The 23,046-nt window shown below is 37.2% G+C and overlaps 3 protein-coding genes and 1 pseudogene across 3 annotated transcripts in view; 1 reads left to right on the forward strand and 3 right to left on the reverse strand.

The window, feature by feature from the left end:
* Positions 1-3,810: 3,810 nt before the first annotated feature.
* LOC107638660 (pyrophosphate--fructose 6-phosphate 1-phosphotransferase subunit beta) lies at positions 3,811-9,153 on the reverse strand. The gene is made up of 16 exons (XM_016342016.3): positions 8,744-9,153; positions 8,500-8,655; positions 8,280-8,401; positions 7,950-8,003; positions 7,737-7,843; positions 7,018-7,123; positions 6,397-6,460; positions 6,078-6,166; positions 5,784-5,915; positions 5,473-5,643; positions 5,265-5,380; positions 4,961-5,072; positions 4,768-4,852; positions 4,595-4,639; positions 4,250-4,318; positions 3,811-4,142 (listed from the first exon to the last, which is right to left on the reverse strand). Exons 1-16 carry the CDS (start codon positions 8,925-8,927, stop codon positions 4,066-4,068), a joined length of 1,689 nt encoding a protein of 562 aa, XP_016197502.1. The 5' UTR covers positions 8,928-9,153; the 3' UTR covers positions 3,811-4,065.
* A 10-nt stretch (positions 9,154-9,163) lies between these two features.
* Positions 9,164-23,046, reverse strand: part of LOC107638661 (uncharacterized) — a 34,088-nt gene continuing 20,205 nt past the window's right edge. Inside the window, exon 7 of the transcript XR_015881046.1 lies at positions 9,164-9,211. The gene's annotated coding sequence lies outside the window, so the exon portion shown is untranslated. The remainder of the gene's footprint in view (positions 9,212-23,046) is intronic.
* Positions 10,398-12,445, forward strand: LOC107635929 (protein FAR1-RELATED SEQUENCE 5-like; annotated as a pseudogene).
* Positions 22,001-22,909, reverse strand: LOC107635931 (uncharacterized). Its single transcript, XM_016339479.2, has one exon. The coding sequence runs from the start codon at positions 22,907-22,909 to the stop codon at positions 22,001-22,003; it is 909 nt and encodes a 302-aa protein (XP_016194965.2).

A 23,046-nucleotide genomic window follows, 5' to 3' on the forward strand; every position in this document is an offset into this window, starting at 1 on the left:
ACAAAATATCAATTGTGTATGATGACCAGGCCACCGGGCCGACTTTGGGTGACCCAAGCCATGGCCCGGACCCGATCTGAAATAATGACCGGGTCTATTTTTGAGATTCTTACCCGACCCTAGACCCGGTGAAATCACACCAAAATAGCCCCTAAAGTATTCGGGCCGGGCCGGGTCTTCGGGCTGGATCGGGCCATGCACACCCCTAGCAAATGGTGCAGTTACGCATATAGTAACCTCCCTTCTTCTCCCTTCTCCGCGAGTGATTTCCATTCTGCAGTGCATTCTTCTTATCCATTTTCTTCCCGTCTCTTTGGTCCGACCCCATCAAGAACACCAGCCGCCACCCAGAACACCAGCCGACGCCGCCCAGCTCTCCGAGAACGTCCGAGCAGGCACCCCCTTCGCGTACATTGCGTCCCTTGCGCAGCACCAATGCGCCGGCCGTGCAGGCCCCCGGAAGCCGGCGGGGTTCACCGTCCTAGTGTCTAAATCCGCAATATTTAGGGGACATACGCGGTTGTCGTTTCATACGTGCATCACCCTTCACATCCAGATGTTCATTTCACTATGATGATGGATGGTTATTTCTAGCATTGTATATGCATATGGTCGTTTTAGTGAGTAACTGGATCATTATTTTTGTTCACAGATGTCGAATATTCATTTCTATACTTACCTAGATAGTTATTATTACAGCGGTGGCAGAATGTGACCCTAGGGAGGGTACCGACGCGGGAGAGAGAGGCGAGCCGGGAACCAGGGACGTGCAATGGAAGGACGCATGCTGGTCTCGACGGGGGATGCCGGCGGAAGACACAGAGACCCGCGACGGGACGGTGGCGTCCGTCCGAACTGTTGGCTGCCGGCGATGGAGACAGATGCGCGAGAGAGAGGAGGCTGGACTGGGGTTGAAGCTGACGGACGGTAAGGGTGTCTTTCTTTTGTCTTTGACACCGGTGAGGTAGGATAGTTAGTGATGAATGTGGGGGTGGTTGCTGACTGTGGAAGAAGTAGGATTTTAGGTGAAAACCGTTTGTAATTTAGGATTTGGATGATTATTTTTGTGAAATAATTGAATGGAATTTTTGGACTTAGGGTAATTAATAAAATGGTTTTTATTTTTTATCTTTATTGAGTTAAATATCCAATCTATTATTCAGATTGTTAAGATTTTTCATTGTCTTTCTAGTAAAGTTGTATTAAAAATTATTACAAAAAAAAAAAGTTGTATTAAAAATATGACTAATTTAGCTTAATAGCTAATGTGAAAAATTCTCTTATTCTATTTTTTTTTTTTTGCAAAAAAAATAAGAAAAATGGAAATTGTAGAGATAGGTAGCAAAATAAGCATTAGTATGCAACATGATCAAATTATCAGGCCTAAAATAGTCCTGCATAAATGGATTAATGGACATCGCTGTTGGCTCCCACTCCCAGCACTTCAATTTCACTCCCTCCATCATAATGCTCTTGATTTTGATTAGTTAATATATCATGACATTTTCTCTCCCCATTCCATCGTTAACCTTTTTCCTCCTATTTGATTGAGTTCTGAAAGCGCAATTCAGGATTGTTTTGGTGGTAATAATAACTCATAAGAACAAATCAACATCTTTTAACGGTCGAGTGCCAAGAAAATGATGCATGCATAAGATAAAATTCTAATTTTAACAATTTTTTTATAATCATACGATCAACCCAAATTAGTTTATCCTTGACAATCTACACAAGTGCCGTTAAAGTAAGTCTTTATAAAAACTAAAACTTATTTCACCAAAAAAACATCGAATACCAACTTGATGCAAACTAAATTTCAGGAATTAACTTGAGTATTAATCCTTCAAAAGAAATCATAATCCTCCACCAAGCTAAACCAAACACACCCATAGATATTTATAGGATTCTACAGTTGTCAGGCTCAGGCGCTATTCCATAACGTGGTAAGTAGAAGAATTGAAAAAAGAGCAATTAAGAAGAGCATGTGAGAGAAGGAGCTTATGGATATAAAAAGCACCCCTCAAAGGCCGAAAGATAAGAATTGCACGATTTGTATAGTTGCGCTTATTTTATTCGATCCGAATTTGTATGAATGAGTCATTATTTATGTGACATGTAACATCACACACAACATATACAAGCTTGATGAGATTATTGACAGAAGCCCAACCCCAACCCAACTCCAACCCCCACATTGGTGAGACATAAATTCATATCATGTGGAGGTTTCAATACACTAAGGTCCACTGAACATTTACGTGTGTCATTAGCCATTTAGCCTCTTCAAAGTTATATGATTGATATACACATGCAGACGTACCATGTTGCTACTGAATCAATTAGCATTCTTTTCAGTCCCCCGTGAATGTCTTATAAGAAAATTGACAGAAATTCATTTATTTTTCAGCCATGTATGGTATGTATCTATGTGTGTTGATGTGAGTTTACTATGACCTAATGTCATAAAAGTTTATAGTTGATTTGTCACATACATTGGCAGTGGTGGAAAAGCCCTTCTCCTCCTCCCTTGACCCCATCTCCAATCCCTATAATGATTGATGGTCAACATCTATCTCCCTACAAAGATAGATGTATGTGTTATTTATTCATGACATTGAAAATTCATTGAGTCCTATAATGATACTTCACGTTCTTATCTGATCAAAATGGTTAGCTTCATCTATTGAAACTTCATATCTGAGTGATATTAGAGATTAAGGCAGTTATTACTAGTCATTGATGTGGTTTGGGCATATATCATTATTGAAGAAGGCCTGCTATAATAAATTTAATAAGTAGGGTAGATCAAACAGAGGGTAACTTACCTGTAGCTCAATAATTAGTAGAGATGAAAAACCTAAGAAGGAAAAACCATAAGTGAAACTAGAATCATTTAAATCCTTATGGATATGATGTGCAATATAAGATTATAGGGTTATAATCTTGATTCATATGATCAACTACACCAAGTGAGAAAAAACTTATGATTTGTTGTCAATTAAAACCTTGCTTGTCCCCCTCCCCTTCCTTTTATTTTCTTCTCTGTTATTTTCTTCTCTAGTTCACCATTACTTATTATTCCCATATATCTTGGTTGTTTTCTTTTACTACTAATCTACTATTCACATGAAGATATCTTCTTACAAAAGTGATAGTTAAATATGGTTAGATAGTTTGACATATTTCACTTAAGGGTCTGTTTGGGAAGTTTCAAAAATTATTTTTTAGAGTTTTGACTTATGAAAAGTCATATTAAGGGTATTTGATACAGTTTTTTAGATATACTTTTAATTTTTCGAAAAATTGTTTAAGAGCTTTTAAGAAGTCTCATTCTCCTCACAAGCTATTTTATCACTCCTACTTATTATACAACTTTAAAACAAATACTTCTATGATAACTTTCCAAATATAAAATAACTTATTTATAAACTGCTTTTAATATAAATTCTTATATTTTAAGCTATTTTTTTAAAAGAACTTAATTAAGTTGTTTACCCAAATTGGTCCTAAATTATTTACCATAAAAAAATGTCATTATCTAAACTATTACTTTCACACACACATCATTATGTGAGTATTCTCTTGTTTTTTCCCTTCTCTTAAAATGACAATTTCAAAACCCTGCTTATTCTTTTTCCTTCTCTTCCTTCTATCTCTCTAATTAACAGCAATATTTTGTATTAAAAGAAAAGCTTACCTTTTCAATTGAATTATTTTGTATTAAAACTTTCCTTTCTTCAGTTATCTTTAGTTATCCACTGGCGTTATTTTAGTTTGACCTAAATAAAAGGCTAAAGGGAAACATTCTTAGTAGAAGGGTTAACATGGAATTCAATGATTAACCAATCAATATCAACCAACTCAGAGTCAAACATTTATTCAATTATAATCATGAACATAACTTGCCGATGCTGAATGGCAGCATAAGAATTTAACATGCAACTGCTACAGTCCAAACGTTATTACAAAAACCTAGCAAGTCACAGATCAAATAAATATACTTCAAGGCCCTAAAATCCCAAATGAATCGCCAATCTCAAAACAATGTCCTTACGGAAAAGTAGCTCAAGCTTGTGATTCAAGCTCCAAACGAAGGGTGTGACTAACTGCATCAGATCCCGGACCAGAGAACTGAATTGGACCTACAGTGAACATCATCATTAAAACTTGAATCTATATATTAATTCCTGCTATACTAAGTGGATCTTACTAATTGGGCTGGTTGGGTCCATTATACAATGATTCGTACCTGGACTGACGTAGCAATTTTTTAGGGCCCACTCATCCCTCAAGGAGGCAAACTTTTTGAAGGGTGCCCCTGAAAGAAAATGAGATATAATAATCATTAGTACCTCAAAAAATGACTATCTTCAACAACATGAACAACCACCAATCAAATAAAAATACACTACATCCTAATTTAATGCTACTAATTAAATTTAAGATTAATTTACTCTTTTAACCCTATTAATTCACATTGTTCACACATTGTTCAAAAATGTTGTTGGTTACCTATACTTTTTCATATATAAATTAGAGCTGACGCCAGAACGGTAATAAAGGCAAAATTGTTAACGGTTTATGTCAGTTATACCTTGAAGCTCTACCATTGCCTTCTTGATCACGGGCTTGAACTTACCTGCAAAGAAATTACATTACATATTCATATAAACCATACGAAAGAAAGCATTCATAATTCAAATAGTAATTGGAAAAGAAAAAGTAATGGTATGGATACGAATCCATTGCAGTGTAGCAGATATCTACCATGTCTTCTCTCTACGTCCATCAGTGAGGTGAGTGCAGTTCCACCAACAATCCAGTCTTCAACTGGTGCACAGAGATTCCCAACCTGGTCAACAGAGTGAATTCAAGAAATTCAGTTGACTGCTTCAATGTTACAAAACAAACAACTTCGAAAGCACACTCAATTGTCAAGACATAATAAGAGGCCACAAACTGATGATATTAATCCAGTCTTCCCACTGTGAAGGAGGGCTCCAGCACCATAACCAAGAGCATAGCAATAAGTAGCATCAAAATTAGTTGGCAATCCACATCTCCCTTCGTAGCTGCATATTTCCAATAAGTATAGGTAACTATAAACTCTCAAAAAATAAGGCAAACTATCAAATATACAGTTTAAAAACAAAACATTTTCGTAAAATCTGTTTTACACTCTTTTTGGCATTTCATGTTAGCATATATTCGAATTAGAATTTATATATAATTCAAAATAATGATGCCGAAATTTGATAGAATACCCGAAAAAGTGAGATTGCCCTCTAAATTCGCCTCTATATTTTCCCTCTTGCTTTCTCTTCTCCAACTCAGTTTCAGCCATTTGAATAAGCATTTTCTCTGTTTCTATCTTGGCAACCTAAACTTGGAAGATAGAACCATTGACATTGACTTGATGCATCATGGGTCAAACAAACAAATAAAAGATAGCATTATAACGCCATTAGGCACCTGAACATTTCCATGTGGATCCCTTTCAAGCATCAATTGCTCTTGAATTGCTTGAGGTAAGAATTCAAAAAGCTTCAGTGACTGATCAGTGAGTTTCTTCTTCCATAATCCACCCTCATCCACAATATCATGGGCCAGAATTTCATTTAGTTCTGCAATAAGTTGCTGGACCTGAAAATCGCAAAACAGCATGTACAACCAGTATCATCAGCAAGTATGAGCATACAAACTGATTTACACACTAATGGAAAAATCACAAGTTCACACAGAGAAACACTGGCGAAAATTTTCTTGTGCTGATTGCTATGTACCTCAGGAATGAAATCAATTAAACCTTCAGGGATAAGAATGACCCCATAATTGTAATTAACTGCAGCTCTTTTACAAATAACATCTACAATATAGTCTGTGACATTTTTCAGTGTCAACTTCTTGGCAGCAACCTGAAATATGTATTTACAGGTCAAATCAAGTATATTTGATAAAAAAAAGGTACAGTCTGAGTAGCAAATGTTAATCACAACTTCACAAAATCAATGTGTGAGAATATCAAATTAACTTCATCACATGCTAGAATGTACAAGATGATCAAATTTATTACAAACCTCTTCTCCAATAATAGTAATGTTTGGGTGGGTTTGTAAAGCACATTCCAGTGTAATGTGTGAAGCTGCACGCCCCATAAGCCGCACAACTGCAGACAGATGATCATATGTTTTTATTGATGCTTGGAAATATAACCTCAAATCTTCCAAATTCCAAAGATACATCAATATCAAATGATATCAACAGTTCTGAAGTGCAAAATTGTTTAATGGTGAAGCAAACAAAGCTGTAAGAAGTGAGAACATAGGAACCAGTACAGAATGGTGACAAATCAGTTTCTAAGGTTCTTCTAAGAGGTTGTTCAATTTGAATACTCACAATGGTAATATTTTCCTGTTGATCGGGCATCTACCATAACATTTCCAATCATTTCAGAGTATATCTGCATTAAATCAACATATACATGTGAACAGGGTCAGTTCTCGGGATCATTCAGCATGCATCCAAAAGGGCACATGCTATCCAACATCTTTTGGCAATTTGCACAAATGAGGGCAACAATGGAAAATATACATGGCCAATTAATATTTAGAAATTTTCTTTTAGGAAACAAGATTCACGAATATCATAATGCTATAGCAAATTTGCAATCATGAATAAACCAAGTGCAAATCCTGAGAAAGTTGTGGAACATGACAAGTTGTGTAGAGTTCCATGGATAATGTGATGGTTGCAAACACGAATATTTTATCAAATATGTTCACAATATTGCTAGAGAAATTGAAACACAGCTGTTGCTCTGAAAAGCATCCTCAAACACTTCAACACTCCCATTTCAACACATAAAAATAAAAAAATGGTTCCTAAATATTACTACATGCTTAGAAAATTATTGGTGATAAAAAAAAATTACTTATTTGAAATGTTAAAAACATGTAGAACTAGACCAATTCAAAATTACAAAGGCAGATTGAAGACTTGTTATTTAGCTTCATTTACCTTGCATGCAGTATCAAAACCAAAACTGGTAGGAACTTCTTTGCACTTTAAATCACCATCAATAGTTTTAGGACATCCAATCACGTGAGTCTTCAGATTTTTGCTTCTGCATAAACCCACATCAAACAAAAAATAGTTAAATAAACACTATCACTTCACATACTCATGAATGGAAATTGTTTCTCTTATATTCATATAGAGACAATTACAATAATTATATATAGATGGAATGGTAATATTAATGTTAATCATGACACAACATATTTGGGCTTGTTTGGGTGAGCTTCTAAAAAAATATCTTTTTTCGAGTTATCTTTTTTTAAAAGATCTTATGAAAAAGTAAAAGCAATTTTATGTTTGGGTATCTCATGCAAAAAGATCTTTTTATCTATCAATTATGTTTGGATATAACAATATAAAAGTACTTTTTTGTTTATTTATTACATGAAAAACATCTTTTTTTAAAGAAAAAAGATCTTTTAAAAAAAGATGTAAATTACAGCTTCTCAAAAAAGATGTTTTTCTGATTTTTCTAGTGCTTTTACTTTTACTACTCGAAATTTGCCAAACACGCTAAAAAATAAAAAAAAATATTTTTTCATTGAAAAAATATATTTTTTTTATCAAAATAATGACGCCCAAACAAGCACAAAAACAGCATTTAATTAACATAGCTTCCAAGAAGTTGGATCATTTCAACAATAAAGTGACAAAGAAACCTGAAGTTCTCAGCAAGTAGGCATGCATTTGTGTTTGAGTCATCTCCACCAATAACAACAAGCCCATCCAAGTCTAGCTTCCTTGTTGTTTCTTCAGCTTGTTTGAACTACACACATAAGTAAATCAAATTATTCTTATATTCTATTGTTGTCCATACTTAAGACAAAATAAGAACTCAAATGAACTAATCACATAGCAATTATGCACCGCACCTGCTCTGGAGTTTCAATCTTGTCCCTCCCACTGCAAATCATGTCAAAGCCACCCTGCCAACAGATATTGCAACTGTCAGATCTCAAAATTTTGGCATCACTGATATAAGAAACAGAACCACGAGTACTGCAAACCAAAATATTAAATATCTATTTAATAAAAATTCACGGCGCTAAGCCTCAGAATTCATAAATCATGCATGATATACAGGGGAATATAAACAAAGCGAACACTATAGATAAAGCATTTTCAAAATACAGCTTAACAAGGACATTGTTCAATTTCAGCTCCAAAAGAGTAAAATAAAAACTATAAGTATGAAAATGTACCTGATTTCTATAAGGATAAATATAGTCCGAGTTGAGTTCAACGTATTTGCATTTCATGATGCCGGCAGGACCACCCCTGAAACCATACAATGTGCTTCCTTTTGCGCGCTCTTGCAGGTAATCTAACGCCAGGACAAAATAAAAATAAAAACAAAATTTACAGTCGAAAAAGATAACAAAGAAGCGATTGAGCTGAATAAGAAAAAAGAATGATTCATACCAAAGATTCCAGAGATGACGTTGTGGCCTCCGGGAGCCTGACCTCCGGACAAGACCACGCCGATCTTCAACTTCTGATCCGGAAGCGGTGTCTCGCTAGGGACCAACGTCGCAGACGGTTGTCCAAACAAATGAGGAAACAGCTTAGCGATCTCATCTGCAAATGTACACACATGGTACAGATCAGAGAGACACAGAAAGAGATCAAAGAGCAGTGAATGTGGAAATGGATAGAAATGACTTACCTGGATTGCCGGCGGCGGAGCTCCGGGGACCATCGACGAGGGAGAAGGAGGTCTTGAGAACGGAGGGGAGTGGGAGAGAGTGGTGAACGCGGCTGCTCTGAACCTCACTGTAGACATTGGCAAAGCGGCCGGTGACTGAACCACCGGTGGATAGGTTGCCGTTAGGTACGTAAGATGGCGCCATTGGAAGAGACTAGAGAGAAGCGTGAATCTGGTGTAGAGTTGAGTAGTGAGACTGAGGAGTAAAAAAGCGGAGAAATAGGTTTGAAAAAGAAAAAGGACAGCTGAACCTCTTAACCTAACACAACGCCCCGAATATACTGCTGGGCTTTTTGGTCAATATCCTTTCTTCCACAGTTCCACCACTAATGCCACCTACCCAAAATTCACCTTTATCAAAATGTGCACCTTTTTCTCATTTTTAATTGATTTAAATAATAATATAAAATATATATTTTTAGGTGTTTTCTTCCAAACTCATGGCAATTTTGTGGGTAAATTACCCTTGCATATGTGTCTTTATCTTAGCCATTGGTCAAAAAAATTTTCAACCTTGCATTAATGCATTCATTGGTTATAGCAAAAGCTTTTAATGAACATATACCATAATAGATACTACATTAATTAGATTATATACATACTGTATAGTGTATTGGGGAACATTTGCAATTATAATTTCTACTATCTAACTTATTTTTCATTTTAAAAAGTACCCTCCATCTCTTCCTGAAATTCAACATGCATCTCTCAGAACTTGAAAAACACATCTTCGTCCAGTAGTGAAATTTGTTATCCTAGTACCCACTATCCAACCTTGTTTGGTTTTTTCACTTTCGTTTAGTGTTACACCAGAGAGTAATCCACCTAGCGTCCATTTAGCAAGATTGATCTCCTTCGAGTAACAGGAGCCGGAACTGGTACTCTAGTTCCGTCGGCTAGGCATCGACGTCAACTGAAGAGATGGCGAATGCTAAACTGATGTGGCTCCAGTATTCAAAATTTGTTACTGAACTTCTGCTTTTGATGAAACTGTGGCTGATGGAAGCTGGGTTACCATCCCCATTTTTTTGCTAACTTCGAATTAGGTGCGTTGGATTAGGTAAGGTCACCTCCCTTTGGGAGTGCATTTTTTATCCGTTCAAGCTCAACCTTTGGTTGTCATCAAGGTATGTCTGATTAAGTTTTTTTGTTAATCCAGATTAGTTTAATTTTGATGATAGTCTATGCCTTTTCAACGGTTCTCTGTTTACGGTGTTGGGTTGCTATTCTGGAATTTGAAAATAAAGTAACATTGTCCAGTTCTATGCTGTGGCTAGGTTTGGGGAATTGAAATTAAAACCTAATACTGAGGTCGTAAATAATTGGGTTAGTTTAATTGGATTTGGTTCATTTAATTTTACATGCAGCTTAGTTTAGCTTCCCTTCGTTGCTGTCATTGGCTCTGTTTATTGACATTTTTGGGTAAAATTATGGCAGGGGTTAAATTATGTCCATAAACGAGGATGATGTGAAGAATGATTCTGATAATGATTTGGGTGATGATTTCGATTATCAACCGAATGCAGAAGACGATGCTGAAGACGACGATGTGGATTCGCTGGATTCTACTAGCAAGAGTGAAGAAGTTTGTGGTGTAAAAAGAATAGCAGATTTAATGGTGGAGGATATTTGGAACCTGGAGTTTAGGACAGAGGATGAGTCCTGCCAGTTTTATAACGCTTATTCTTGTTGGCATGGATTTGTAATGAGGAAGGACGACGTGGTTAGGGATAATCAAGGTAGAATCATTAGTAGGCAACTTGTTTGCAACAAAGAGGGCTGGAGGAATATGAGGTATCTCGATCTGAATGATAGATCAAGGGAGGCAATGTCACTAACGCGAACCAAGTGTCCAGCTTGGCTTAGGGTAAAGCTTGACTACGGCTGCGGTAGATGGAAAGTATCATGTTTTGTCGAATCTCACAACCACGATCTGACGCCACCCCAATTTGCGCATCTGGTTCCGGCCAATCGTCGTCTCACTGTCACCGATAAAGTCCAAGTGGAAAATCTTCATAATTTTGGTGTCAAGACCTGCCATATTATGGGGTATATTGCGTTCCAGAAGGGTGGATATCGTCATGCTGGCTTCACACGCAAAGATTTGTACAACCACATTGATCGTTATCGTCGGTCAAAGGTTAAAAACGGGGATGCCAATGCGGCAATAAACTATTTGATTAGCAAGTCAAACAACGATCCGCTGTTCTTTGGAAAGTATACGTTCACTAGTGACGAAAGGCTCGAGCATATTTTTTGGGCAGATGGACAGTCAATTATCGACTATCACTGCTTTGGAGATATTGTTGCCTTTGATTCAACCTACAAGAAGAATAAATACAACAAGCCTTTGGTCATTTTCTCTGGATGCAATCATCACGGGCAGACTGTTATCTTCGGCTCCGGCCTACTATCCGACGAAACCACAGAGACGTATAAGTGGTTGTTGGAAACCTTTATTGAAGCGATGGGTGGGAAAAGTCCAAAAGCAGTAATAACTAACGGAGACCTTGCCATGCGAGATGCAATCAAGAATGTTCTGCCTGATGCGACCCATCGGTTATGCGGATGGCATCTGCAGAGAAATGCATGTGAAAATATAAAGAATCCTAATTTTCTGCGCGATTTTAAGGGTCTTATATACGACAACAACGACCAGAGAGACTTTGATCGGAGATGGGCAGCCATTTTGGATAAGCACAACCTTGTTGGCAGTACCTGGATGGAAAAGACGTACAAAACTCGTGAGATGTGGTCCCATTGTTTCCTCCGGGATAAGTTTTTCGGTTACATAAGGACGACATCACAGTGTGAAGGTATAAATTCTCTCATCAGATTTTATGTTAATCGCAAGAACACCCTCATTGACTTCATGCATAACCTGGATAGGGCCTTAAAGGAGTATAGAAACAACGAATTAATAGCTGACTTTAAGTCTCAGTGCTCAGAGCCAGTGATGATTACCTCGTTGGAGGTATATGAAAGATCTGCATCACGTTATTTCACGCGAAACATTTTCAAGGAAATTCGTACAAGCTGTTTGAATCACGTGGTATTCCCTGTAGTCATATCTTCTGTGCCATGAAGTTTGAAAACATACTTGAGTTTCCAGATTCGTTGATATACAAAAGGTGGACAAAGAATGCAAAGAACGAATTTATTAGCACAGAAATGCCTGTGAATGATGACATCGAAAGGGTCTTAAAGTTTTGAGTTGGAGCATTAGCATCGAATTGCAACAAGCTGTGTGATATTGCTTGCAAGGATCTTGTAGACTTTGATGAAGTCCAGTCTGAACTTATCAATTTAGTTATCTGCCTGCAGTCACGCAAACAAGGCAAGTCAACTCCTAATGTTAACGTGGAAGGCATCAACGATCCCTTTGTTGTCAAAAGCAAAGGAGCCCCTTCCAAGAGGTCTTATTGGAGGAAGAAGAGAGCATGCTCTAATTGCCACAAGTACGGTCATTACTACAAGCACTGTCCAGATCTGATGCAGCATAGTGTGGAAGGTAACCCTCGCGATCGATCATACGGCAATGCATCAGCCAAGGACTCAGGTTTTAGTCCAGAAAGGTTTGCTAATTCTTCGAGGTTGTTCTCAATTAAGTCCGAACACCACTCAGGACCTAATACCAAGGTACGATTTGTTTATTCTAAATAGACTCCTGCTATGAAAATCTTGTTCGGTGTGTGCCCCTTTAAAAACCATTAAACTATGTGAATGCTCCTCTGTTTGGGCAGCCTTTTAAAAAGGGTGGAACAAGGAAGTTTACGGCGACGGGTATGAGGAACCGGAAGGGTAAAGACAACACTTTTGTTGAGGTAATTTTTTTGAATATAAACATCTAATTTCCGTGTCATGAACTGGGTAAATTAATGAAGATCTCCTTCTTCTTGTCTAAAAAAAAATTTATAAAACAGCGGAGCCTCCATGAAAGCAGCGAATCCATTGACATCGCATCCACGAATGGTGTTTTCAATAAAAATCTCGACTCGTTAACACAGGTGTGATGCGTAAAACACCTCTTAACCACTTTGCGATGAATGACCATTATGGTTTTATGCATGATTATAGTTTCTGATTGGGGATTATGATGTTATCAGCAGGTGAAGGAGTCACAGCAGGACAAGAGACATTCATTTACGAACTATGAATGCGATAATGATGTCATTGATGATAAACGTGACACACGACATGTGCAGATCGATGTCTGAGATCAGTTACCATCGTCACTGCCTTGTGGCAACAAACAAGGATCGTACATGGCATTGTTCGCGTCGATGCATAGGACACTTTAACCATTTCAAGGAGTTAGTCTTCTGAATTTAGTGCAATGCAAGTATAATTGGTTCTAAAAGCGTGATCTATCCTGATTTACTGACCGCAATGTATTTGTCACTGCTTGGTATTGAGGAGTTTTAAGTTGTATTTATTTACGTTAACTATGAATATGTCCATTAGGGTGATAATTATGTTCGATTATATGTATGTGATTTGCTTACATTGCTGTATTCTCGTTGTAGTAAATTGTGGTTGACTTTTGCGTAACGACTTACTACCATTGTGATTATGCAATTCAGTTGATCAATTAGAGTTGTGTAAATTGATTTTTTCCCTACTTAGTCCATTATGATGACAATAATGTTGAATAATATGCATGTGTTTTGCTTACATTGCTGTAGTTTAGTTGCAGTTTATTGTGGTTGCATTTGGGGTAAGGACTTCCTACCATTGTGGTTATGCAATACAATTGAAAAAATAGAGCTGTGTTAATTGATTTTTTTCCTTTCTTAGTACATTTGATTTACCAACCAAATTATTAGATTGAATGGGTTGTATTCTCCAAGGTTGAATTGTTCATACATGGTTTTAAATCTCTTTTGTAACGTTTAGGTTGTGAATCTACTTTGTTATTATGGATTTCCTATATTCATTGAAAATTTTATTTAAGGGGAAATGGCACACTGTGTATGAAAGCAGTTTGAAATATATATAGATATATGAAGCAGAAGATTCGTAAACACAAACACATTTTTATTCGCTCATATCATAGGTTCGATTATTAGGTTCAATAACATTTTGAGGTTCTTAGAGTCTTACATACTGACAGAATTTAACACTAGGAACAATAAATGTTTGAAACACTGCGGACATTTCCTTTAAGTTGTACAATAGAGAATCTTTCTATGTTATCAGCTACTTGACTACGGCATGACTTTACTTTGATAGGCAGGGTTTTGCTTCCTGGGATTGAGAGCTTGAATATTTCCAAAATGTAGTCATCTAGTATCCGTAACATTGTTGACTATTATGACCTGATATTAAGAAAACTTAGCACGACAACTATACACAATAGATGAATCAAAAAAATAAATTAATTCAGTAAACCTAAAAAAAAGGATCCACGAAACTGCTACTTACCCTTTAGCCTTTGGGTTCTAGGTTCTTCATCAATTTCCTTTCCCAGTGGACACAACCTACTCCTTGGTGTTTCCAATGTTTCATACATTTGAATCTGATTTCAAATTGATTGAAAAATCTGATTTCATGCATCGGATTCATGCAGAACCAGCTTTCACTCCGTATCTCATTGAAGTAACAAAGCACCAACGACACTATATCGGTTAGGGTCTGCATCACTCATCACCTACATACACAACAACAGCCTATGTTAAATATAAGTATATAAATTCAAAGAAATACATCACATGGACCAACCATCCATTAGTCGGATTCTTTTAATAACTCTACTGCATGCACCCAAACACCATCCGGGACACTTGTACTCTAAATTACAACAAGAAGCATTTTTTTTACCTCTAGACGGATGTCTTCCATGGGAAAATGAATCGGTACCGCAGCACAAGTGACTAAGTTGGTTTAGGAATGGTACTTCTCGTTTTCACTATCTTCCTGAACTCTTGGGGCAGAAGTAACATCATCTGTTCCCTTTGCGCATCCTCGTCGTGCATTGAGATGAGATATCGTTAGTTAATATTTTGCTTTTTTCTTCCGTGCAGAAGTATGTGGAAAATGTACAGCGGTCGTAAGTACAACCGTTCGTGAAACATAGACAGATTTTCGCTACGTATGAAAATTATGAATTACTCAAGACAAAACCCAAATCAGTATTATCGAGGCCTGTAGCCGATGACATGTTGTCGAACTTTAATTTAGTGTGTCAAGCCGACTACAGAAGACGTTACTTGTTCGGCTAAGTGGGAAGGAGTATCAACTCCAATTTTGTCGGAGCTACCAACGGGTGATGGAATAAAAGTCAGACGGAGGAAGGTAGATGATAGTGTTTGGTTAAATGAAGGTTGGTATGCACTTCCTAAGTTCTTAAGACTAAAGCATGGATATTTTGTGGTTTTCAAGTACGATGCTGAATCCGTATACGAATTAATTGTGATCCACTTTGACTGACGCAAAGAATGACTAGTCAAGTTTGATATGTTTTCATAACGACCAGCAGGAAGTGATACGGAAAATCATTTCCCACATCCCGGTGCTCATGATGGAAATGGATCAACCTCGAAAATTCAATCATCGGTTCACTCAGTAGGGTCACAAGGAATTCATCATGGATTTACCAGTGCACAAAAAAACAACAAAATACCCATGCCTTAGCACTAAGAAACCAACAACTCCATACCAACTTCCATTCAAACAAACACGAGCATCTATATTTTTTCTCAGTCTAACCTTTTTCCCATCACCCGCTGGTACCTCCAACAATATTGTGTTAAAGGAGCCTAACCAAGTAACTCTGAAAATTTTATTCACATTACAACCATCACGCCATTGTCTTACCTTCATAGTCAGATTTGTTGGCTGCTTTGGGTTCGGGTATTGAGTGGCTTCCTTCAATACGACTGCTTCCGGCGACACCTGTGACTGCAGTTTCCAGCATCCGAACGGCGACGGCAACCCCATGGCTGTCAATTTCATCGACCAACGTGCATCTTGGATCACAAAAGTCCACCCAGCAACACTTGGAATGAACACTGCTTCCCGAATACAATCTGAAGTCCCAGACAGACACATCAGGTATAAAACACTCAATACGGCATTCATCAAATCAATTATATACATTAACAACCATGTTCCAACAAAATCATGTCCAAATACACAACCTAATACAATGACTTCACAAATTATTTTTTAAACCGAGAAGAACTTACCATCGTATCGACGATAGAGCCACTTTGATTTAGCGAGAAACAACCCATCCTGTGACGCGATACAGGGCATCCACGATACTACCGCTAATTGTGACGATTTGTGGAATTAGGGAAAACCTCAACCGAACGAGCGGTGATGGGGTTGAAGACAATCTGCCAATTTGTAGAACCCTCGCTTGGTGTTGGATAGAGTGATCTTGGATGTGGATAAAATCTTATCTCATTAGGATCGACAATTTGTGGTTCTCGTTCTTCTCTTCCAGATCCACCTCTTCTTTTTTTTTTTTGGTCAAGAGATCCACCTCTTCTTATCTATGTTCTGGACCTGCAAAATGAAACCACATGACCCCACTGCAAAGTGAATAAGCCCACACCACCCATTGGCCCAACTACCTTAAACAAGTCCACCGCTGAAGACCAAGACCAAAAACACAACGCAATAACCCAGCCCACCTACCACCCATTGGAACCACATAGCTTTACTCCATCAGCCGGCTCCCCCATCAACAAAATTGGCAGGCAAGCTTGCAGAGCTCTGCCAAGCATGTCCCCTGCATCCACCATCCTCGCCACTTGTCAACATCCCATTCAATCTGTATCCTTTAATCTGTACCATATAATTGCCCCCTTAAGAAATAAAAATAAAAGGCACACACTCCACGCTAGACCAGGGGCCCAACTGAGATCCAAGCCCAACCACAATAAATTACCCAGCCTTGAGTCATTAAAAGAAATTGCGGTTGGGCTATTTTACTCATTGATTGGGCCAAATTAAGTTTTTAATATTCTGTTCATGTACCAAAAAGAAAAACATTTTTCATTAAACCAAGTTAAAAAAAAAAATTAACTGGTGACATACGGCTTCATTCAAACATTACTGGTGTTTTCATCTTTCTCGATTTACTTTTTTTTCTTTAACATTTTAAGGTCAAAGAAAACCAATTTTAAAAAAAAATCCCCCCTTTAAATTGTCAATATAAAACCCAACATATTAAGAGAGTTTCACTTACAAAAATATGAGGTTTTGTTGTCTTCCTCACCTATTGGGCCAGATTTTTTTTTAAATTTTTTGTAAAGGCCAACAAAGTAATCAATTTATTCTGGCTATACTTCAAAAAAAAAAAAACATAAGGCAACTCTGTCATTTGTACTTGGAAAACTAATTTTTGTCCAATCAAGTTAAAATGGAAAAGTCAATTAAAAAACGAGCAGAAACCTATAATATTTGCGAATGTGATTCTGTTTTAGTTAATACCGAAAGTTGTTTTCAACTTAATAACACCCAAAAAAAGTCAATATAATTGTTCAACAAACAAGAAACATATAATACTTCCTAAACCTACGGGAAAAGTCTTAGCATGATATATTGACAAAGAGGTCAAACACAGGGGCATTACGCCTTCAGTCACTCATCCTTATGCATCCTATCTGCATCGAACCTGGATGATCGTCACTGGCTCCTTTGATATCACCTCGAAGACCCCCACACCACCTGGCTCGAAGTTGCACAATGAAGCAAAGTTCTCCCATCCTCCAGAAATAACGCCAAAGCTACCATCCCTTTTTCCACTATACCTTGTATATGTAGCTTTGACCTGTATGTGGCCATGTGTAAGGATGATAGGGTGCCTCTGACCAGTGAAGTGACTGAGATGAGGGACGTTCGGCTGATTATAACACAAGAAATTTCAGTTAGTATTAGCTAATTTAATGCTTTCTTCAGTAAAACAATATTTCAACCAAAATGTTGCAACAACTTAACGCTTACCAACAATCGCGACGACATCATGCGAGCAGTTAGGTCCATCACAAAAAAAGGCCACTTGCTTTTGACCTTTGCGGCAACCGCTCTAGCACTTGCTGAAGGAGGGATGTTGATACACTTTGCAATTTCATAATTACCAGTCCTTACATATGGTGGTTCTTCAGGATCACAGAGTTGGTATGAATTCTCAATGCCACCAAAATCAAAAATCCGAACTTGGAAATTGGAGTTTCCTTTGTGTGTGAAATATAGCATGGAGTCCAGATTGATTTTGTACATCTGATAGAACTCCTCCCAGCCTCGAGTCAATGCAATTTTGCCACTTTGGAGTTGCGTCCAGAAGCACCGACAGGGGTTATTCCTTCCGTCAGGCACAACCAGGTCCAGGTAGGGGGTACGGTTTGGTAGCTCATCGGGAGTTATAGGTAATGACTGTTACAAATAGGTCAAGTTCTGTCAAAACATCGATAGTATTGCAAAAACTTTAAAATTAAGAGGTGTTAAGTCAACGGATGTTAATTACCAGTTTGAACATTGATGGCCTTATTACTGGCTTCAGAAACCTCATCTTGTAGTTCTGTGTGGTACCGTTATCCATCGCTTGGACTCTCTTACCCTTGTCCTTCGAAGACGTCATCTATGGCAAGTGCCACACAGTTGCCAAGTTCAAAAAGGAACAAAGTCAGAGTTCATTTAAAAAAACTCATACAGTTGAATCTTTTGATTTAAAATCAACACACATGCATGTTTTCGGAATTGGAAACAAAGTGGTTCAATTTTTCCACATACAGTGCAACTATATTTTGTTGAAATGGTTTACAGTCGTGATCTATTGAATCTTTAACAGAACAATCTTAATCAAACCTAAATGCATAAAATCCTTTTCAGACGAACAAATCAGAAACCCAAATCAGTCACCCATTCATTTAAAAAATGCTTAACTGTCTTATTTTGATTTTACAACGATTACATTTTTATTATAATGACACTACATGCAGATGATGATTAACAACCGATCACTATCAGGAGAAGAGTTAGGATAGAGTTTCACCTTGTTTGACATTTTCTCCGAGAAGAAGCTGTTGGAGTCGATACCTTTAGCAGCAAATTGTGTGTTAGGTTGGGGTTACTATGAGGAGTGTTTTGTGAAGGAAGATGGAAGGTGAATAGTGATTACTGAAGGATACTTATGTTACACGCTTGTGAATGAAAAAAAAATATAAAGTAAAAAATGAGGGATTAAACCGCGGCGTTTAAAAAAAAATTGTAATTTAGCTACTAAAACCTTGCGGTTTTCGATAATCTCCAACAAATATTCTGTTCTATCCCAATAACTCCCCGTAAATCCCTCTTCATCGATTCTCGTTTTCAACGAAAAACTAAATAAAATTTAATTTACCTCCCAAAAAAAAAAGAAATCCTAGGAAAATGAAATTATTAATTGTTTGCTATTAACCGAATTAATTTTTGCAAAGTTGTTGGAACACGTTTTATGACTTAAATAAAATAATTAATTTAATTAGTCGGTTTATACGTAACTACTACTATTTCCTTTGAAAATTAAATTCTTCAACATTTGTTACTATCGAAATTAATGCTAGATTAAAATAAAACCGGTAGAAACTCGAAACAAACATTTTAAAATTTTAAAATTTAAATTCAATTTTTTAAATAATTTGATTACTGGGTATCTTTTTTTCTTTTTTTAAATGCCTGTGACTACCTATTTTGATAACTATTAGTGTTTATATTTAAATTCTTCAATGAAAATTATTATCCTACATAAAACTAAAAAAATCTTTCATGTTTGAGGCAAAAGTAACTAAATTAAAGGGGATCTTTCCACATTTATAAACGACACATTTCCAAAATATTTTGATAATAAATGAATTAAAGGATATTTTACGTTTTCCAAAAATTAGGATAACACAGAGTTGGCTAATAATAAGTACCCTCTACCACTGATTCGACGTTTTGATTAATTTTACATTAAAAGGTTTAATAAATTCTTAACTAACATAGTAACATAGCAAAATAACTGAAAAGAAAAAAAGTTACACTCATTAATCAACTATTCTTCGTCTGAACACTTCATTGGCATCTCCCTCCCTTCAACCACAGCCATCTTCAAAGTAATTAACCAATAATGGAGCCTGGATTCCGGTAAGCATCTTCTTCAATTTTTACTACCTCCTTTGATAGCAGCTGTATCTGTAAGAATAAAATCGAGCATATTTAAATAACTGCATGCATAGAATAAGTAAATAAAGAGTCACAAAATGTTTGGCTACTCCCTTCTTTTAGGTTTCGGTCCCCTGTGTTTTATTTGTTGTTGTTTCTACATGTTGGTTAGGTATGTTAATGCATTAAGGAACATACAACAATCGTACAACCAGTTCTATGTCTTCGGGCTCTTTGCAACAGATGTACGTATATCCACAATTTTGCCTTCTTTTGTTGTTATGATTCTGTTAAAAAACATTTGGAAAACTAAGTTGCCATGGTTTTTTCTTGTTCCGCCACAGGATGATGTTGAATTCCCACCTAATATCGTGAATCTATTCAAGTGGTACAGTACCACTGATCTTTATTTGATTGACACTCAAGACAATTGCCTCCACATCACGCCCAAGAGAGACGGTAACAGGTTCTGGATAAAGGGAGCTGATTTAGGGAGGATACGGCGCATGTACAGACGAAGTTCTTTGCTGAGTGTGGAGCTTAGGTACATTGGCTGGGGAGTATTCTACATGATCGTCAGGGACATTAACCGGAAAGATGAACCTCCGTGTGTTGTTGATGAACTGTATGCGTCGAAGGTGTTGCCTGAAGATATTATTCAACGCTTAGCTTCGGTGTGCGGTGCTTACTTCAACAAAGAAGCCCAACTTAGAGTCTTCCAGACCGAGATGTTCCTTAGGAATCACCGCCGGAGCCAACAACAGCAATATTTCGATACTCAGCAGTCAGGGTTAGTAACATCGGACCATTATTTTCTGGTCTAATTTCTCACGTTTTCATGTTTTATGCCTAAATTTTTTTAACTCAACTACAGTGTAAACAAGAGGCAACATGGTGGGGGGCTGAGGCAGGTCCTAGTAAGTGACAGCGACCTCCTGAATCGTCCGTCAACCAGGGGCAACTTAACAGATTTATGCAGACCTTTAAATTTTCCTGTGTAGTGTAATTAATCAAAATGTTATTCTGAATGTGTTATTTTGTATGTGATGGACTGTGTTTGACATTTGGTGACCAGTTGTGATATACTATGGTTTGTATTTATGGTGCATATCTTGCATTCTATTTTATTGCGACTACGTTTGGTTATCAGCAGTGTATCGACCAAATAGTGACTGCTACTGCATGCAAATACAATGCTACTGAATGCAAATGATACTGTTTGCACATATCATATATGATAACAATAGTACGTAGGAAAACAATCGATTAGGTTAAGCATTAAACAGAAAAAAAATTTCATGTTAACTGTTAAACAATCAGTTTTACAATGAAAATAATTTTAGAGGTTTAGCTATTCTTCTTGTTTAAGATTTGTTTGTGGCCATAACAAAATCATTGTCACAATATTGTATTCCCTCAAGAATGCTGGGTTTATTTGATTTCTTCACTTTGTTATTTGTTAATTGGGGCACTCTCCCGGTTTTGGGTTTTAAAAAGTTAAAAAAAAAACGAAACGTACTAGAGTTCCAAAACAAGTACATTGTCACTGGCCCACTTAAATTTCATTTGGAATTTTTGGAGATACTGTATAATCCTTTATGTTTTAGAAAGATTTTTTTCCTAACAACAGCTTTAGGGCCCACGAAAAAAACTAAAAACTTATACACAAAGTGTCTGCCACATACACCAGTCCGATTTTAAAATGTCCAACTAAAAAAGGTGATATTCAACTAATATTTCCAAAAAACATTCCTGGTATGTCTCCTACGTTAGTCCCAACAAGTTCAAGTACATCATAATATCTTATGTTTGGGAGGTGGATGGTGAAGGAATCCAAACGACATGAACTTAATTAATGGTCATAGGGTTTGTTATTTCCAATTTAAACTTCATAACCACAGCCGAATAAGGAACCAGATTGATCAAGATTTTATCAACAAAATCAAGTAACATGGAAAGATAATTTAACTTGGATATTAAAAATGACCATATAACGTATAATTCAGCTCCCTTAATAAGTAAAGATTCTGTTGTAACTAAATTATTTTGAAAAAAGGACACTAACCTTTATCGTCTATTGTATGACTAATTCACACAGCGATAATGTGTTCTTGTCCACCATCTGATCCAACTTTTCATGCCTTGTATGGTATGATGAACAACATTTTTGTCCCCCATGATAATGCGCAGGATTGATGCGTCGTTGAAAAGAACGAAAGCAAAATCACCCGAATCTTTGTCCCTCCGAGGTATGACTGTCACCCTTTGAACCACATGACCAAACAAGTTGCAGAAAAACTCAGCAATACCATCTGCAGTGGGCATGGACTCTCGACCGAAGCATACGGTCAGTGTCTTTGGACGTTCCGCGTCATCCAGCTCCTTGCAGACGTACTTCTGCTTTCCCTTATCTTGCTCAGTTTGCCTTCCTCCTTGTTGCATATGCAATCCTCGGCCATTGTTATGTCTACTCAATGCCTCTGGTGCAACTGATGTGCACTGTTTCTGTGTGTTGAAACCCAATAGTTTTTTAGGATTCCTCTGATACTCCAACCACACGGCATCCATTGTTATGTCGCCTAGAATTCTAGAGCAAATGTTTGAGAGGGTATCGGGAATTATCGTTAGGAGGACGGATATCATCCTATGAACCTGGTATAAGGTGAGCTCAGTTTTCAGCACGTGTCCAAGGGTTTCGAGTTTTCTGGATTTCTCCACAACCCCATAGAACTCCGGAAATAGTAGGCATTGCAAACAGATGACACATTCCTCGGGAAGACTGTTCATAAACCAGCCTTCATTTTTTATGGCAGTTTGCACAATACCACTCAGTCCCATGGTCTCTATTGACAGTAGAAATGCCATGACCATCAAGGACTGTTTAAATTCACGGTGAAGGACTTGTGTCAGCATCTTGAATGCAGTTCGATCGATTCCATGGAACATTTCCAAACATTCGATTGCCATGCTTGAGGGCTTCCTTGTAGTATCCATGTTGTATGGGGAAGAATTTGTAAGCATATAGTTTGTAGTTGTAGTTTTTTATGCGTAGACCACCAACTCATTGCCTCCTTCTTGTAGTCATGCAGCATGGTCTCCACTTTATTGCACCATATTCTTGCTCGTAGTCC

This window comes from Arachis ipaensis, chromosome B4 (genome assembly GCF_059453495.1).
Source record: "Arachis ipaensis isolate K30076 ecotype BB chromosome B4, ASM5945349v1, whole genome shotgun sequence".
Lineage (NCBI taxonomy): Eukaryota > Viridiplantae > Streptophyta > Magnoliopsida > Fabales > Fabaceae > Arachis > Arachis ipaensis.

Coding starts and splice junctions, on each gene's coding strand:
- LOC107638660 (XM_016342016.3), bottom strand. CDS start 8,927: ATGGCGCCATCTTACGTACCTAACGGCAACCTATCCACCGGTGGTTCA. Junction 5,073..5,264: donor GGGCAATCTCACTTTTTCGG/GTATTCTATCAA, acceptor GGAAATATGCAG/CTACGAAGGGAGATGTGGAT. Junction 4,143..4,249: donor AAATTGCTACGTCAGTCCAG/GTACGAATCATT, acceptor TGTTCACTGTAG/GTCCAATTCAGTTCTCTGGT.
- LOC107635931 (XM_016339479.2), bottom strand. CDS start 22,909: ATGGATACTACAAGGAAGCCCTCAAGCATGGCAATCGAATGTTTGGAA.